The sequence below is a fragment of the Oncorhynchus gorbuscha genome, linkage group LG03 (genome assembly GCF_021184085.1).
Source record: "Oncorhynchus gorbuscha isolate QuinsamMale2020 ecotype Even-year linkage group LG03, OgorEven_v1.0, whole genome shotgun sequence".
Lineage (NCBI taxonomy): Eukaryota > Metazoa > Chordata > Actinopteri > Salmoniformes > Salmonidae > Oncorhynchus > Oncorhynchus gorbuscha.
The window spans coordinates 73,337,564-73,356,428 of record NC_060175.1 but is presented as its reverse complement, the minus strand read 5'-3'; the positions used below and the strand labels follow the sequence as shown (position 1 = coordinate 73,356,428).

Here is an 18,865-nt window from a genome sequence, read left to right as displayed (position 1 = left end):
TTCAATTCAGTCAAGGAATTCCAATTCCATTTTTTTCTCATTGAAAAGCATTGGGTTGGGCCATGATGGTTTGTGATGACCAAAAACCTGGGGAAACAGATCCGCAATTTACTTGGGGTGTTAAACTATAAGCTATGCTAGCCAAAGGAATGTGGTCATCCATAATTGAACCACTGCCTGTGACCTTTGCTCCTTGTAGGTATTAGAGCAGGTGGCAGAGCTGCTAGGAGAGCGAGAGAGCCTGATGAGTAAATTAGAGGAGCTGGAAGGACAACTGAAGGAGCTCATGACTGAACAGGAGGGGGCAGCAGAGGACACAGAGAGACTGAAGAGTAGGCTGGAGACCTGTCAGGTATTCACTCCCTCACATTTGAATAGTCCTACACTTGGATATACTGTCATACAGTGTGTATCTGTCAATTATAATATGCTCAAATCCAAAGTGGCTTACAAATGAGGATACATGCAACACATAGCCTACAATGTGACACAAATCAACTCTCAACCAGACAGTCAAGGAACTTGTCTGTCTCAAGTGTTCCCCTAGCAAATTGAAATGCTGCTTTGATACTTTCACCCAAACATCCTAAATAGCACACACACACACACACACACACACACACACACACACACACACACACACACACACACACACACACACACACACACACACACACACACACACACACACACACACACACACACACACACACACACACACACACACACACACACACACACACTTGACCAAACAAGATACAGCTGGTATGTCTATTGTCCACTCACAGAGTCAATTACAGGAGGCATGCTCGGCAAATGCACTGGAAAAGGCCATGACCTCACTACAGGAGGAGAGTGTGTCTCCAGCTCTGGCCTGGGTCAAGGCTTCAGTCCTCTCCATAATGGCTACCCAGCTCCCACTGCTTCAGAGTGCCACCCAGGCACTACTGGAAGCTGGGATAGATGCTTCACATCTCACTGAAGGTGATTTAAATCTAGCTATTTACATTTTGTTTGGCTGTTGTATTTGTACTTCTTGACATAGTCAATTATGTATTTGTGTGGTAAATCAGTGTTCCAGTGTTCCTGGAAAGTCACAGGACAAGGCATGAAAAACACTGTAGTAATGGAATAATCCAAAAGTCGTTTTCCTGTCTTAAATTAAGAGATATTTATTAAAGGGTGCACTAACTAACACACACACACACACACACGGGTACTAGGGGACTGGAGTAATACTATGGTCCATATATGGGTTAAAATCACAAAGGGGTCCATATGATCTAATATCCTTTTTGTTTCCCCACAGGAGTCCTGAGTGGCATCAGAACCCTGGTCAATGAGCATCAGGGTTACACAGTGGAGCTTCAGCGTTTGAAGGTAGGTAGAATTGGTGCGCTGTCACTTTGCTCTGCACTGACTCAAAAATGTTGGTGAATGTTCTGCTCTGTAAGCCACATACACAGAACTGGAGTAGATAATCAACTAAGAAAATTCAGTAAGAATAGACATCAGGCCCTGTATACACAAAGCATCTCAGAGCTCTGGGATCAGGATATCCCTGTATGTATAATCTTACATGTCTTCTGAAAAGGCACAACTGATCTTATATCAGCACTCCTACTCTGAGACTGTTTGAAAATAGGCCCAAAACCAGTATACAAATGGGATAATCATTGATGTATTTGTAACCCAATGGAAGATCACTCTCATTATCAATAAGCTTCCAGTGAGTTTGAGTGGTAGGTTTTCCTATCTAAGGCCTCATTTTCCCATCAGTGGTTTTAATGTGATGTATAGAGAGATTGCACATATGATGTGGCTGATAGGGTTGTTTAGTTGTCATAGGGTCACTGTGTCTTTTCGGGGGTGCAGATAGACCTGGAGGAGCTCCAGGTGAGAGAAGCAAAGTCCAGAGAGCTGCAGGAGCTTCTGAGCATTACCAGAGAGGAGCTGGTGCAGCAGAGACAGCAGGTTGACTCCCACACACACATGAATGCTTGCGGGCACCCACGCACACTTATACACACACACACACACACACACACACACACACACACACACACACACACACACACACACACACACACACACACACACACACACACACACACACACACACACACACACACAAACACACTCAAAAACACACACACACTCCATATCTATTAACAACTGACATAAAAATGCATGTACATGACTGGGAAAGTGGATTCAATAGCAATACTTTGTTGACATCCACGAAAAGACGCACATCTTTATGTCCCCTTACTTCAATTGTAGATGGCTGTGGCACAGCATGAAGAAGAGGCCAGGAAGAAGGAGTTGGAGGAGCTAAAGGAGGAGTTGGAGGCACTCAGACAAGCCCAGGTGAGGGGGCTAGGTGCTGAGATGGTTTTGACCAATTTCCCCTAGTCCAGGTCCTTCGAGAACACTGTGGATGCTGGTTCCATCAGTCTGTTTGTTTTGTAAATAGCCGGTGATAAAGCTACATAAAGATGCATCTACAAGGAGAACACCTGAAACTGATAACTAGCATGCACAGTGTCCACCAGGAAACAGACGTTACAATCCACCGACTCTCTACGTGTTTCTCTCGCTTAACAGACTAAACTGCAGCAGGAGGCACAGACCCAGGAGGCCGAGTGGTGCACCAGGCTGGAGGAGGCAGGCAGGAGGGAGGAGGAGTGGCAGGATAAGGTGAAGGAGGTCTTGGAGGAGGAGAAGGAGCGCTACAGGGTCTGGGAGGCCGAGTACAGGGAGCAGGTGCGGCAGCACGCACACACCATCGTGGCCCTGGAGCAGCGCTGTGTCCAGAGCAGACAGAGAGCCCAGGAGCTGGAGGAGGAGAGGGAAGCGCTGATTGGACAGCTGAGAGGTGAGGGGGGGTTCAAAGGAGTGGTCTGTCTGGCCGTCTGGTTGGTCTTGTTCTTCTAGGAGAACGCTAGAAGCCTGGGGGAAAAAATTGGCGTCTGGATACAGGGCATCTTTAACAACAAATAATTGGGTAACTTTTGTACCAAAAAATGTCTGAGTGAGGGAAATGCTGTAAATTAAGAGGACTGTATTTTGAAATATGAGACGTTGAGGATGATAATAAATACCGCTTTTTATGTCATACAAGCAAGCCAAACACCTGTGAGTCCAAATGTGCACTTCACATTTCCATGTCATAAAACTCATGTCAGATACAGTGTCAACGTTTAGGATCACTATGTTTTGATGTACAGTTACACGATGACTTGGCCTCATACCCTGGGATGTTCTGAACAGAATGAGCCTATTTTTGTGTATTGTAAAGAAAATGTGCCACTGAACACGAACGAATGCACGCATGAATCCTCTCTATACGCACCAAAATGAATATCTGTTTCTCTGAATTGCCCTGTGAAAGTCTAGCACTGTAAGATTGTATTTTATAATTCAGCTAGGGATGTTGACAACAGAATAAGCTTGATGCCCACCTGATGCAGACTGAGGTTTATAATGGTCTGTTTTAGGATTGTGTAAACAACAACAGTAATTGTGTGATGGCAGGGTTGTGTTCCAAATGAAACAACTACTAGTGTACTGATATTCCAGACTCTTCTATGAGTCATAAAAGTGCATTGAAATTGCTTAGGAACTGTGCACACTTTGGAGAGGTGTGTGGGCACTTGGAGACGCCAGTTAGCCCTCTCACTCAAACCCATAGTAGTTTTTTTGTCTTACGTTGCATCTACCCCACATTTTACGGAAATACTCGTATCGTGTTACTGAATGTATCCAGAGTATTTTCAGATTTCATTATCTACAAATGCTGCGTAAAGTGTAGTAAGTGTAAAAATGTACATAAAATCACCAGTGTAATGTTTGGATTCAGTCATGTGTTATTCTAATTGTTGTGTCCTTACCTTTTGGTCTAATAATTTTCCCATAATCTCCAAACGGTTCCCTTTCAATTGCTACCATGGTTATGCATTTGCTTTTCTTATTTCTTCCAAAAGAAACATTTCAATTTAGCCCTATCCATATATAGTGCCTTCAGAAAGTATTCACACCCCTTGACATTTCCACATTCTGTTGTGTTACAGCTGAGATTTTGTGTCACTGACATACACTATACCCCATAATGTCAAAGTGGAATTATGTTTTTAGAAATGTTTACAAATGAATAAAAATGTAAAGCTAATAAGTATTCAACCACTTTTTTTGGCAAGCCTAAATAAGTTCAGGTGTAAAAGCGTGCTTAACAAGTCACATTATAATTTACATGAACTCACTCTGTGTGCAATAATAGTGTTAAATAATTTTTTTTTAATTATACAAAAATGATGCAGATATTGAATGTTCCTTTGAGCATGGTGAAGTTATTAATTACACTTTGGAATGTGTATCAATACACCCAGTCACTACAAAGATGCAGGCGTCCTTCCTAACAAAGTTGCCATAGAAGAAGGAAACCACTCAGGGATTTCACCATGAGGCCAATGGTGACTTTAAAACAGTTACATAGTTTAATGGCTGTGATAGGAGAAAACTGTTACTCCACAATTCTTAGCTAAATTACAGAGTGAAAAGAAGGAAGCCTGTACAGAATAAAAAACATGTTTCAAAACATGCATCCTGTTTGCACGAAAGCACTAAAGTAAATCTGCAAAAAATGTGGCAAAGAAATTAACTTCATGTCCTGAATACAAAGTGTTATGTTTGGGGCAAATCCAATACAACACATCACTGAGTACCACTCTTCATATTTTCAAGCATGGTGGTGACTGCATCATGTTATGATTATGCTTGTCATCGGCAAGGATTAGGGAGTTTCGGGGGATACAAATAAACGTAATAGAGCTCATTTTTCAGTAGGACAATAACCTTAAACACAAGACCAAATATACACTGAATATACAAAGAATAAGGTGCAAATATTTTATAATCCAGGTGTGCAAAGCTCTTAGAGACTTACCCAGAAAATCTCACAGCTGTAATCACTACCAAACATGCTTCTACAAAGCATTGTAGGGAGGTGAATACTTATGTACATTTCTGTATTTCATTTTCAATAAATATGTTACAATTTCTAAAAACATTTGTTCACTCTGTCATCATGGTTTATTGTGTGTAGATGGGTGAGAAAATAATACATTCAATCAAATTTGAATTCAGGCTGTAACATAATGTGGAATAAGTCAAGTGGTATGAATACTTTCTGAAGGCACTGTTGGTCAGTTCCCACAAGTCTAAATTAAACAGCACTTGACACAGTAGTGTGCTTAATGCAAGGTAGTGCCATTTTATGTCACTAGATGACAGTCACGTGTAATGCAACACTAAAGGGCAATGCTAGAAGCACATATTTTCCTCAATTAATGCATAGTTACACTTGGTGTTACTGGGTGCGAAATAAACTCAGTAACACTTTACCTATTCAAAATGCAATGCAAATAACTTGTATTTCCTGGGAGGGAGCTTCATGTGTGGTGACGAATTGGTACATAGACACACACAGTGGTCACACACAGTGGTGTGTGGTGTGTATTCATGGATGCCAAGGGAAGCCAGGCTTCCCCAAATATTTGACCAGGATTTTTTTTTAATAATAATTTCTCTTTTGTCTCTGTGTTTAATAATTTCCCTTCAATTAATGTATCTCACCGGAAAGCATCCAAGCGAGCGAAACAGTGCCCCTCTGTCTCTGTATGTGTAGACCATCTATCTGATTCTGTCTGGTCCAAAAGATCATTACATTGTTGCTGCCCGTAGCATTGAATGCAGGGGAAGCCAATGAGCATTTGGCCAATCAGCGTTGAGCTAAACTGAGTGAGCTTAAGTGTAAAGGGTCCTGGCACACCAAAATAAGTGTCAATGGAAGCCAGTTTGGTTTGGCTTCACTCCTATCAAATCACATTGAGAGCATGTGCCACTGACAGGAACAACTTGAATTGTTGCATTTCGTTGTGTTGTTGTCCTCCTTTGGCTAGCTAGCTAGCAAAAAAATAGCCATTTCCTAAATTAAATGGATGGAGATAGAGATAGGGGTACTGGCCAATGATTATAAGAGTGATTCTGATCCAGCCATTAATTCATACATTATGCCCCTGGCCTGAGAGGATGAACATTCAAAATGTAGCTAGATGTACAGTAGAAGACTAATGTTGCCCATGAAAGGAAGGATCGGATCCTTTTTTTCAATTTTCGCCTAAAATGACATACCCAAATTTAACTGCCTGTAGCTCAGGACCTGAAGCAAGGATATGCATATTCTTGATACCATTTGAAAGGAAACACTTTGAAGTTTGTGAAAATGTCATTAATGTAGGGGAATATAACACATTAGATCTGGTAAAAGATAATACAAAGAACATGAGTTTTTTCCCCATTTTTTAAAAATCTTTGAAATGCAAGAGAAAGGCCAAAATGTTATATTCCAGGTTAGGCACAATTTAGATTTTGGCCACTAGATGGCAGCAGTGTATGTGCACAGTTTTAGACTGATTCAATGAACCACTGCATTTCTGTTCAAAATGTTGTATCAAGACTGCCCAAATGTGCTGAATTGGTTTATTAATACATTTTCACTCTCCTCAGACAATAGCATGGTATTATTTCACTGTAATAGCTACTGTAAATTGGACAGTGCAGTTAGATTAACAAGAATTTAAGCTTTCTGCCCATATCAGATATGTCTATGTCCTGGGAAATGTTCTTGTTACCTACAACCTCATGCTAATCACATTAGCCAACATTAGCTCAACCGTCCCACGGGGGGGGGAACCGATCCCGTAGAGGTTTAAGCTATTTTTAGCCAGGTAGCCTAGGACAACAAAAAAGATAAATAAACCGTTTCGTCAACATGAAAGAGAGGAGGAAGACATTGGTGAGTCAAGATGTTTGTTCTACTTACACGCATACAGACACACAGAAATCAGAACCATCGACAGCCACATCCTATTTAGTTTAAGTTGATTGGACTAAATTGTTTTGGTATCTTTCAGTTGCCACTGTACTAGAATAAGCATAGGTGATTTGATGATGTTGAAATATTGAAATTGAAATGGTGCTGGAATAGTGAAGGTAGCTCCTGTTTTCTTTGCTACACTCGGTAACTCTCCGTGGTTCTAAATCAATAGTTGATTAGTGGTCCGAAAATGTCGTAAACATGAACTTGCTTGACTATGTTGTAGGTCATGTAACTGTTTGTTACATGCAATATGCTTTGTGGACTCCACCAGACAGAGGTTGCTCCCCCATTTTTGGCGCAAAACTAGAAGTTGATCTCTTCAGTTTGTATGGGAGAGCTCTACACCTGTGTGTGTCAGGTCAAAAGCTATTTGTTCCCCCTTCTTCCTCCCTCTTTTTTTGTAAATGTCACTGAGGGGTCCTGGCTTGCTCCAATGACCTTCCCACTGATTCGTATTACCCTGTTCAGTGGGTTCAGGCTTGTGTTCCCTAGAGCACCAAACCACCCTACAACATTAAAAGCTATGATGGATTCTGTAAAGAAGTTATAAAATGCTTGGAGGATTGATTGGTGTACATTAAACTTCCTCAATTTCTGTAGAAAGAACAGGCGTTGTTGAAATTTTGAGTGAATTTGTTCAGTGCTTCTTTTGGAGAAGAGCTCGTTGTTGATGATGATTCCTAGGTGTTTGTAGTCTTCCCCTTGTTTAATGATGCGTCCGTTAACCTCCAGCACTGGGATGGTAGGTTGGTCTCTTCTAAAGTCAATGACCAGGTCTTTGGTTTTGGTTGCATTGAGGTCCATGTAGTTCTGGTTACACTACAGTGAAAACCTGTCGATTTCAGCCTGGAGGCGCCCCTCTGGATTGCCTGTCTATTATTACTGTGTCATCAAAGTGCTTAATGAACGTAATCTCTGGGTCCGAGCTCCTACAGTCGTCTGTGTACAGGGTGAATAGCACCGGCAAGATGACAGAGCCTTGTGGGGATCCTGTACATGTGGTTCTGGAAGGGCTGAAGTGAACATTGAATCTGACCAGCTGGTGTCTATTTTTCAGGAAGGATCCAGAGAATCTGATACTTAAATATTTACAGGGTGCAGATATAATGCTTTATAACTTGTTTTAACCATGTATGAGCCTTTATAATGTCTTCTAACTCTCCATAGCGTTGGAGGGGAATCTGGAGAGTAGTAGGCCTGTGATGAGTACCAGTCCCCTGGAGACACAGACTAAACAGGCCTCAGAGGTAGCAGCCCTGGAGGGTAATATCACTTCACTCAGGTAAAGAGGGTTTTTGGGATTTTCTTTCAACTTATTAGATGGCCTCATTATTGATGAGACTAAATAGTGGAAACATTCCCCAATAGGCACAGACTATTACTGACATTTAACTAGAGGGACCTTACCACATTTTATAGTAAATTTGATGCCTTAACATTAAAACATTTGGAGGATGCATACATTATGATTTACAATCAAAACTACAAAACTACTTCACTCAAACTGTTCACTATTCACCTTAGATGCCGTCTCTGTGTATTCACACCATGGTATTTCTTGCTATCTTGCACAAAGGAGTGACGTCATCACTCAGCAAACATCCCCATGCTCACACTGTGCTTTCCTCATGAATAATTCATGAGGCCAGAAATATATGCGTGAGTCATGACTCATGCTTTTCTTATATAATGACTCTGATATATATGATCCTTATAGGGATCAGTCTGTGAATCTACCCTCTTGTCTCAAACCAAGCGGAGGATTACTTCTGAAGGCCCAGGCACTGATTCCTAAATGTAATCTGAGGTCTTCTTATCCCATCCCATGTGTGCCACTGCATTCCAGTTAAAGATAAGCCTATGAGAGTCCCTGGTGTCCATTTCTGAACACACTGTATAGTACAGCTACAGTGCAGAATGTGTCTTTTACATCTTAGATTAATGATCATGCAGACTTATTTTTTACAGCTAATTTAGGTGGTCATATTACCACAGTCTCTTTCAAATATGGTGATAGTATGCCTTGTTTCAGTCTGTGTGTGTGTCTGTGTGCGTGTGTGTGTGTGTGTGTGTGTGTGTGTGTGTGTGTGTGTGTGTGTGTGTGTGTGTGTGTGTGTGTGTGTGTGTGTGTGTGTGTGTGTGTGTGTGTGTGTGTGTGTGTGTGTGTGTGTGTGTGTGTGTGTGTGTGTGTGTGTGTGTGATAATAAACTAACAACATTTTGACAAACTGGGGACTTTTTGTTAGTCCCCACACGGTCAAATGCTATTTCTAGGGGTTTAGGGTTAAGGTTAGAATTAGTGTTAGGTTAAGGGTTAGAAACTAGGGTTAGCTTTATGGTTAGGGTTAGGAGCTAGGGTTAGGTTTTCAGGTTAGGGTTAGGGTACGGGTTAGGTTTAGGGTTAGGGGTTAGGGACTGCGTGTGTGTGTGTGCGGTTGCATGTGCATGTGTCTGTAGTGAAGCTGTGGATTTATGAGTAAGTGGATTAATCAGGCTAAACATGGTCGAACATTCTACTGACGAAGCCCCAGTTTGGGGTCGAAACGTGTGCAGATTTACTTTTTGTTCAACCATTCCATATTTCTAGTTTGTTAACTAAAATACACTCCTCTTGTTTTCCTTGTTCTCATCTCTCCAGGGCAGACTTGGCCCAGTCTCAGCTGGAAACATGTAGCCAGGGTGACCTCATCGTGGCTTTGAGTCGTGACCTGGCTGCAGCCAATGCCAGGATAACAGACATGACAGGTGCAATCTCACATGTTGATCCATCCCTTCAGTATATTATGGTAGTATGTCAATTATATAATGATACAATGATACAAAGAATATTGAAAGCAAGTGCTTCCACACACAGGTGTGGTTCCTTAGTTAATTAAGCAATGAAGATCCCATCATGCTTAGAGTCATGTATAAAAATGCTGGGCCGGCCATTATATTGTCTACCGTGGCTATGCCCCCATAGAATGACAATGTCCCCATCCACTGGGCACAAGTGTTCACAGAATGATTTGATGAGCATAAAAACAATGTAAACCAAATGCCATGGCTGCCTCAGTCACCAGATCTCAACCCAATTGAACACTTATGGGAGATTCTGGAGCGGCGCCTGAGACATTATTTTTCACCGTCAACAAAAGACCAAATTATGTTCTGTCTCGTGGTGGCCCAACGCTCTATTAAGACACTTTATGTTGGTGTTTCCTTTATTTTGGCAGTTACCTGGACATGTCAGATCACATTCAGATCACATTTTGCGCGCTTGTGTGTGTGTGTGTGTGTGTGTGTGTGTGTGTGTGTGTGTGTGTGTGTGTGTGTGTGTGTGTGTGTGTGTGTGTGTGTGTGTGTGTGTGTGTGTGTGTGTGTGTGTGTGTGTGTGTGTGTGTGTGTGTGTGTGTGTGTGTGTGTGTGTGAATGCTTAACTGTGTATATTCTGCAGGGGAGCTCAGTGAGCAGCAGAAACTACAGTTGGAGCAGCTTAAGGCTCTGGTCGTCGATCAGAGGGTCCAACTGAGCACTCTCACTCAGAAGCTAATGCTGATGTCACAACTCGTGGAGCAGAAAGGGGAGGAGCTTGAGAAAGTGAGGGATGAATTGAGGTAGGTCTGAGGTAGGTGCGGGGGGGAGACATTTAAAGCTGAGGAGTGAGGTTACCAATCCCCATCGGTTACATTGGATTTGTAATGTGGAATCCTCAAATGTAATATCATATGTGTACAAATGTGAAGAACCAATACATTTAAAGTCTCTCATGGTTTCTCTCCACGATATAATGACATTTTTGCAAAAAATATATATTTACCTTGAAATGGCATAAGTACAAAGTAATGTAGTAGCTATATTAGGGTCATTAAGATAGCAAGCAGCCAGCCAGCATGTAGTGAAGGGCTGATGCGTTGTGTCCTATCGTATATTTTATGATTTGATTTGATTTGATCTCATGTGTTGTGTCCTACCAGGATTTGTCAGGTGGACCTGGAGAAGAGTCTCAGGGCAGAGAGAGAGATGAAGGAACAGATAACAAACCCTGAGCAGACCCAGCCTGTCCACTACTCTGTTGTCTCCTGCATACCACCACACACAAAGGCGAGTGGAATAACATAAAGGCCCATATTCACAAAGAGTCTCAGAGTAGGAGTGCTGATTTAGGATCAGCTTTGACTTTTAGATTATAATGAGTAAACCCAAGGGGGAACCTGATCCTTGTACTCCCTACTCTGAAACACTTTAGGAATACAGGGCTAGTGGTGTACACCTCTGGTCCTCGAGGGCCGCCTTGTCTCCTGGCTTTTGGTGAAATGGTTGATTTAGATTTAGACCAGGGACACCAGGTGTTTGTAGCCTGGTCCCAGATGTGTATGTGCTGTCTCATCGACTCATACGGTGGTTATCATGCCAGACAACAACCATAGGAGTTGACTATGCTATAAAGGACAAACATATCTGGGACCGGGCTAAGAGGATTGCACTTTCCAGCCGCATTGATCAACTGAAGGTAAGAGAGGAATCAAATGAAGCACGAGGCACACAACAATATGGAAAAAATCTGCAGCATCATAGGTTCACAACACATACACATGAATACGTTACTGAAAAAAAGAGGTCTGATATTTAGCTGTCTGGTTCAGTAAAGCTGGAGGGTGCCTCTGTTTCCTCAGAGAAAAGCCAGTTTGAACAGGTTCTGCTGATAATGATCTTGTGCTGTGGTGCCACGCCTCTAACTCAGTACAATCAACACTCAGAGGAAGAGACCATCTCCTATTCCCCCTCCTATCAGGACACTGGAGAAGCAGGAGATACATTATATGACATTGTGCATCACTATGTTTAATGGCATGTGCCTCGCATCCTGACAACACACTCGCAGCACCTTGTCATAAACCATAACAACAGTACAGTACAACATGACACGACTCCTCTGTGCCCCCCTTGGAACTCATTTATCTGCTGTTTGTCTCTCAGAATGGAAAATAGAGGGCCTCAACAGCTTCGTACTGCCCAGACATGATTTAGGCTTGTGTTTGTTACACAAACTGTATTTGTGTGTGTGTGTGTGTGTGTGTGTGTGTGTGTGTGTGTGTGTGTGTGTGTGTGTGTGTGTGTGTGTGTGTGTGTGTGTGTGTGTGTGTGTGTGTGTGTGTGTGTGTGTGTGTGTGTGTGTGTGTGTGTGTGTGTGTGTGTGTGTGTGTCACTCAATCACTCACTCACTTCTACAAAATAGCCATTCAGACTCTTGTTTTAGTACCTGTGTTATAGTTAATAGGCCCACTACAGTGTAGTGGGGATCGGGAACATTGCATTGTGTCAGTAGGTGATGCATTCGAACTTGCTGACTCACACAACAGACCACAATGACAGGCGTTGTGTCCCTGAGTTTGTTTCATACGATCAGCCACAGATCTGCAGTCAAGGACACTTGGCTGGAAAGGAGCTCAAGTCAATGAACGTCATTGAACTCAATGGAGGTGCATTTCTATGTATTTTTGACAAGTCAATATAATTTCCTTCGATTTCACTCATAGCAACACAAAGATATCACACATCATAGTCTAGTAACAGCTTGGATCATTTCATAAAGCACAGCCAAAAAGAATCTCAACCTGCAAGATGCCAGCAGTCAAATGATTTGCGCATTAACAGAAGCGCCATTGTTTGATATGAGTCAAAAACACAAATCTGAAACCTTAATTGTATAAAGGAATATTAGTGGATGTATAGCCATGATACCAGAGAATGGAGAATGAAATATAATAGATTATAATATACATTTACATTTTTCTAAATTAATAATTTGTCAGTGAGATGTGTTCGCAACCCGTGTATGAATCGCTTTATCTAAAAGCTAGTGATCAATTGTAACAGGGTGTAGATGTGTGTCATATCTTTGGGGTCATAGAAGGACACCTCCCTACTGTCATAGTCAATTCAAATCAAATTTCATTGGTCACATACACATGGTTAGCAGATGTTATTGCGAGTGTAGCGAAATGCTTGTGCTCCTACAATGGCAAGAAAAAGTATGTGAACGCTTTGGCATTTCCTGGACTTCTGCATGAATTGGTCATACAATTTGATCTGATCATCTAATTCACAACAATAGACAAACAGTCTGCTTAAACTAATAACACACAAACAATTATACGTTTTCCTGTCTTTATTGAACACACCGTTTAGACATTCACAGTGCAGGGTGGAAAAAGTATGTGAACCCTTGGATTTAATAACTGGTTGACCCTTCTTTGGCAGCAATAACCTCATCCAAACGTTTTCTGTAGTTGCAGATCAGACCTGCACGACGGTCAGGAGGAATTTTGGACCATTCGTCTTTACAAAACTGTTTCAGTTCAGCAATATTCTTGGGGTGTCTGGTGTGAACTGCTCTCTTGAGGTCATGCCACAGCATCTCAATCAGGTTGAGGTCAGGTCTCTGACTGGGCCACTCCAGAAGGCGTATTTTCTTCTGTTGAATCCATCCTGTGTGTATTGTCCTGTTGCGTCACCCAACTTCTGTTGAGCTTCAATTGGCGGACAGATAGCCTTACATTCTCCTGCAAAATGTCTTGATAAACTTGGGAATTCATTTTTCTGTCGATGATACCTAGCTGTTCAGGCCCTGAGGCAGCAAAGCAGCTCCAAACCATGATGCTCCCTCCACCATACTTTACAGTTGGATGAGGTTTTGGTGTGCTGTGCTGTGCCTTTTTTTCTACACACATAGTTTTGTGTGTTCCTTCCAAACTACTCATCTTTAGTTTCATCTGTCCACAGAATATTTTGCCAGTAGCGCTGTCGAACATCCAGATGCTCTTTTGCGAATTTCAGACATGCAGCAATGTTTTTTTTGGACAGCAGTGGCTTCTTCCGTGTTGTCCTCCCATGAACACCATTCTTGTTTAGTGCTTTACGTATCATAGACTCTTCAACAGAGATTTTAGCATGTTCCAGAGATTTCTAAAAGTCTTTAGCTGATACTCTAGGATTCTTCTTAACCTCATTGAGCATTCTGCGCTGGGCTCTTGCAGTCATCTTTACAGGCACTCCTAGGGAGAGTAGCAACAGTGCTAAACTTTCTCCATTTATAGACATATTTGTCTTACCGTGGACTGGTGAGCAGCAAGGCTTTTAGAGCTACTTTTGTAACCCTTTCCAGCTTTACGCATGTCAACAATTCTTAATCTTGTGTCTTATGAGATCTCTTTTGTTCGAGGCATGGTTCATATCAGGCAATGGTTCTTGTGAATAGCAAACTCAAATTTTGCGAGTGGTTTTTATAGGGCAGGGCAGCTCTAACCAACATCTCCAATCTCATCTCAATGATTGTACTCCAGGTTAGCTGACTCCCGACTCCAATTATCTTTTGGAGAAGTCATTAGCCTAGGGGTTCACATACTTTTTCCAACCTACACTGTGAATGTTTAAATTATATATTCAATATAGACAATAATTTGTGTTTACATTTACATTTAAGTCATTTAGCAGACGCTCTTATTAGTTTGTCTGTTGTTGTGACTTAGATGAAGATCAGATCTAATTTTATGACCAATTTATGCAGAAATACAGATATTTCCTAAGGGTTCACATACTTTTTCTTGCCACTTTTGTTCCGACTGTGCAGCAATATCTAACAAGTAATATCTAGCAATTCCACAACAGATACCAAATACGCACAAATCTAAGTATAGGAATGGAATAAGAATATATAAATATAATATATGGATGAGCGGCATTGGTTAAGATGCAATATATAGTATAGAATACAGTATATACATGAGTAATGCAAGATATGCAAACAATATTAAAGTGGCATTATTAAAGTGACTAGTGTTCCATTTATAAAAATAGCCAGTGATTTCAAGTCTGTATGTGGACAGCAGCCCCTCTGTGCTAGTGATGGCTGTTGAACAGTCTGATGGCCTTGAGATATAAGTTGTTTGTCTGTCTCTCTGTACCAGCTTTGATGCACCTGTACTGACCTCGCCTTCTGGATGCTAGCAGGGTGAACAGGCTGTAGCTTGGGTGGTTGTTGTCCTTGATGATCTTTTTGGCCTTCCTGTGACATCTGATGCTGTAGGTATCCTGGAGGGCAGGTAGTTTGCCCCCGGTGATGCGTTGTGCAGACCGCACCGTCCTCTGGAGAGCCCTGCGGTTGTGGGTGGTGCAGTTGCCATACCAGGCGGTGATACAGCCCGACAGGATGCTCTCAATTGTGCATCTGTAAAAGTTTGTGAGGGTTTTAGGTGGAAAGCCAAATGTCTTCAGCCTCCTGAGGTTGAAGAGGCGCTGTTGCCTTCTTCACCACACGGTCTGTGTGGGTGGACCATTTCAGTTTGTCTGTGTAGGTCAAGGAGCTTAAAACTTTCCACCTAAACCACGCTGTCCCATTGATGTGGATAGGGGCATGCTCCCTCTGTTGTTTCCTGAAGTCCACGATCATCTCCTTTGTTTTGTTGAGTGAGAGGTTATTTTCCTGAAACCACACTCCGAGAGCCCTCACCTCCTCCCTGGAGGCTGTCTCGTCATTGTTAGTAATCAAGCCTACTACTGTTGTGTTGTCTGCAAACTAGATGATGATTGAGTTGGAGGTGTGCATGGCCACACAGTCATGGGTGAACAGGGAGTACAGGAGGGGGCTGAGCACACACCCTTGTGGGGCCCCAGTGTTGAGGATCAGCGAAGTAGAGATGTTGTTTCCTACCTTCACCACCTGGGGTAGACCATCAGGAAGTCCAGGACGCAATTGCACAGTGTGGGGTTGAGACCCAGGGCCTCAAGCTTAATGATGAGCTTGAAGGGAACTATGGTGTTGAATGCTGAGCTATAGTCAATGAACAGCATTCTTACATAGGTATTCCTCTTGTCCAGATGGCGATTGCATCATCTGTGGACCTATTGGGGCGGTAAGCAAATTGAAATGGGTCTAGGGTGACAGGTAAGCTGGAGGTGATATGATCCTTGACTAGTCTCTCAAAGCACTTCATGATGACAGAAGTGAGTGCTACGGGGCGATGGTCATTTAGTTCAGTTACCTTTGCATTATTGGGTACAGGAACAATGTTGGCCATCTTGAAGCATGTGGGGATAACAGACTGGGATAGGGAGAGATTGAATATGTGTCCAGCTGCATTCTAAACCTTTGGGGTCTTCTTTTTAGTGTGAGAGGCTCAACTCGTCCTCCTACTTTGTACTTACCACTCTTCAGCATTATATACATACTCAATCATTTGGTGATGCATCCAGCTCTTCCTTCATGTCAATTGACTTTTTGGCTACAAACATAGTCCACTTAGTGTTGTCTCCCACCTCTACTTCTGAGTTGTGAAATCCTGAGCTGAACCTCTCAGAGGAAAAACTCTAGACCCTATCATGACTTAAGAATATGATTCAAATGTCATTTTTTCTCCCTTTGTGTCCAGGAAATGGCCACTGTCACTGCTCCTGGGGAGTATGCCAAGCAGGGGTCAAAGTCCAGAGGTTATCGACACAAGGAGGTGATTCAGCATCAGAGGGAGGCTCTGTCAGAGATGAGGGCCAGGATCGGAGCCTTGGAGCAAACATGGCCCCTGAGTAAGCAAAGTCAAAACTCTATGAATATAGAAAGAAAGCCTGCACACAGCATGTTTTGCTCCCATGTGATATAATTGAACACGGCAAAGGCTATTGCAGGATTAATTAGGGCAGGGACCAGGGGCCCTAAGACCCCATATCAGATTATCTCAGATAACATTTTTTTTTAAAGTAGGGAAAATACTTTTAAAAAAAAATCTTAAATATGCTGCTTTTGTGCTGCTCCCTATCTCTATGCCTTGGTCAATGTCATTGTACATTGTCTATATATTTTATTTAAATGACTTAGGAGACTATAAAACTTTGTGTCCTCCAAAGTGTTCCTCTTCTCTGATATTTGGGTAACTGTTTGTTCCCTCAGAGCGCTTCACCCAGCAGGGGGCACCTAAGAAACAAGCAGGGAGTGAGACGAGCAAACTCAGCACACCGAGGTCTGCAGTGGTAAGCACCTGACCCAGCCTGGTCTCATAGACTAACCGTAACATAGTAAACATAAATCCGGGAACTCAAATTAGTATGATATGTTACGTTTGGTATGGTTACATAAGACAGATGGTTACTTTTTTTTCCATTGCAAAATGTATTAAAAGTTCTTAATTAAATGCACCCGATGAACACGTCCCAATACTCACTCTGCTGAGAAATTCATCTTAAAGCCTATGACTATGATTATCAACTTAGTATTGTGTAATGTCATATGTTACATGATCATTTCAATCTAGAGTGCCTGGCCACTCCATGGAGCATTGGGGGAGGAGACCCTGGAGCGCATAGCCAGACTGGACCTATCAGACGCCCTGGACCTCAGCGAGAGGACAGTGAGTGGAAGGATGCTCTCAGGGGTAGAGTGTGGGTGGCTATGACAGTGTTCTTCAATTCTAACCCAAGTGAGCTACAGGGTGTGCAGATATTTGTCCTAGCCCAGCACCTACTTGATTCAACTATTCATTAATTACTCCTCTCATTCTGTCTTTGTCTCTCTCTCTATTTGTCTCTCTCTCTATTTCTCTATTTGTCTCTCTGTCTCTCTTCTATTTGTCTCTCTGTCTCTCTTTATTTCTCTCTGTCTTTATTTATTTCTCTCTCTCTCTTTATTTCTCTCTCTCTCTCTCTCTCTCTCTCTCTCTCTCTCTCTCTCTCTCTCTCTCTCTCTCTCTCTCTCTCTCTCAGTACCTGGATCTGGCACGGGCGCTGTGCGAGGCTCTGGAGTTGAGCGAGGGCCAGCTGCAGGGTTGTGTGTCCCTGCAGCACCTGCCCCAGGAGGAGAGGGCCAGTCTGGCTTCTTTGCGTCACGCAGACCTGGAGCTGCTCCGGAGCTGCATGGCCCTACAGCACAGCCAGGCCCAGCGGAGTGAAACCCTACTGCAGCAGCAGCATAGAGAAATGACTACTCTTAGGTAGGGAAGTAAAAGAAGGGAATACAGGGCCATGAACTAGATCCCTTTCCTCAATAGTGAATTTTCATGAAATTACTATAAATATGCCTGTCACGCCCTGACCATAGAGAGCCTTTTATTCTCTATGTTGGTTAGGTCAGGGTGTGACTAGGGTGGGTTATCTAGGTTATTGTATGTCTATGTTGGCCTGGTATGGTTCCCAATCAGAGGCAGCTGTTTATCGTTGTCTCTGATTTGGGATCATATTTAGGCAGCCATTTCCCCCAGTGTTTTGTGGGATTTTGTTTCTGTGTATTGGCCTGTGAGCATGCTATGACTTCACGTTTCGTTTTGCTGTTTATTGTTTTTTTGTGAGTTTCATTTTAATTAATGTGGAACTCTATGTACGCTGAGCCTTGGTTCGACATTCATTATAACAATCTGACAATGCCACATAGCAGACACTTTTAATCCAAAGCAATATACAGTACAGTGAGTGCATACATTTTTATCATTTGTATGTAATCCCTGCAGAAATTTTACCAAATATAACTTGGAATTGCTAGCACCACACTCTTACCAACCAATCACCCGCTAGCTGCCTACCGTAGGAGCAACACAAGAGTCAACTATTTATTTGACCTACTTTTATTGGTTGGTGTTTACATAATGTGTCAACACATTTGATTGATGAGTAGAAAATCCACAAGCCTCAAGTGACTTGAAACAGGATTGTAGTTAGGTTGATTTGATCATTGATACGTGTCTATTACATCTGTCCTCCCCCTCTGCTTCCCTCCCCTCCTCCGCCCAGGGAGAGCCAGGCGGCGGGCCAGCAACTCCAGTCCAGGCTGGATATGCTGAGGTCCGAGCTGGAGACGGAGAGCCAAGAGAGCTCCCTGCTCCGCGAGGCCTTGCGCCACACCCAGAGTCGTCTGGAACATGAGATAGACCTAAACACCAGGGCCGTAAAGAGCCGTAAGGTATAG

At 42.6% G+C, this 18,865-nt stretch overlaps 1 protein-coding gene across 2 annotated transcripts in view; it reads left to right on the top strand.

The window, feature by feature from the left end:
- Positions 1–18,865, top strand: part of fhad1 (forkhead-associated (FHA) phosphopeptide binding domain 1) — a 37,819-nt gene that overhangs the window by 9,699 nt on the left and 9,255 nt on the right. Inside the window, exons 12-26 of one of the 2 annotated variants that reach the window (XM_046343650.1) lie at positions 200–352; positions 801–984; positions 1,310–1,380; positions 1,876–1,974; positions 2,284–2,370; positions 2,608–2,878; positions 8,108–8,222; positions 9,578–9,684; positions 10,376–10,535; positions 10,896–11,022; positions 16,350–16,500; positions 16,862–16,941; positions 17,223–17,318; positions 17,671–17,897; positions 18,691–18,859. In XM_046343650.1, coding sequence (XP_046199606.1) covers positions 200–352; positions 801–984; positions 1,310–1,380; positions 1,876–1,974; positions 2,284–2,370; positions 2,608–2,878; positions 8,108–8,222; positions 9,578–9,684; positions 10,376–10,535; positions 10,896–11,022; positions 16,350–16,500; positions 16,862–16,941; positions 17,223–17,318; positions 17,671–17,897; positions 18,691–18,859 — 2,097 coding nt within the window. Of the gene's footprint in view, positions 1–199; positions 353–788; positions 985–1,309; positions 1,381–1,875; positions 1,975–2,283; positions 2,371–2,607; positions 2,879–8,107; positions 8,223–9,577; positions 9,685–10,375; positions 10,536–10,895; positions 11,023–16,349; positions 16,501–16,861; positions 16,942–17,222; positions 17,319–17,670; positions 17,898–18,690; positions 18,860–18,865 lie in introns of both variants that reach the window. The other variant, XM_046343649.1, reaches the window with a different exon arrangement.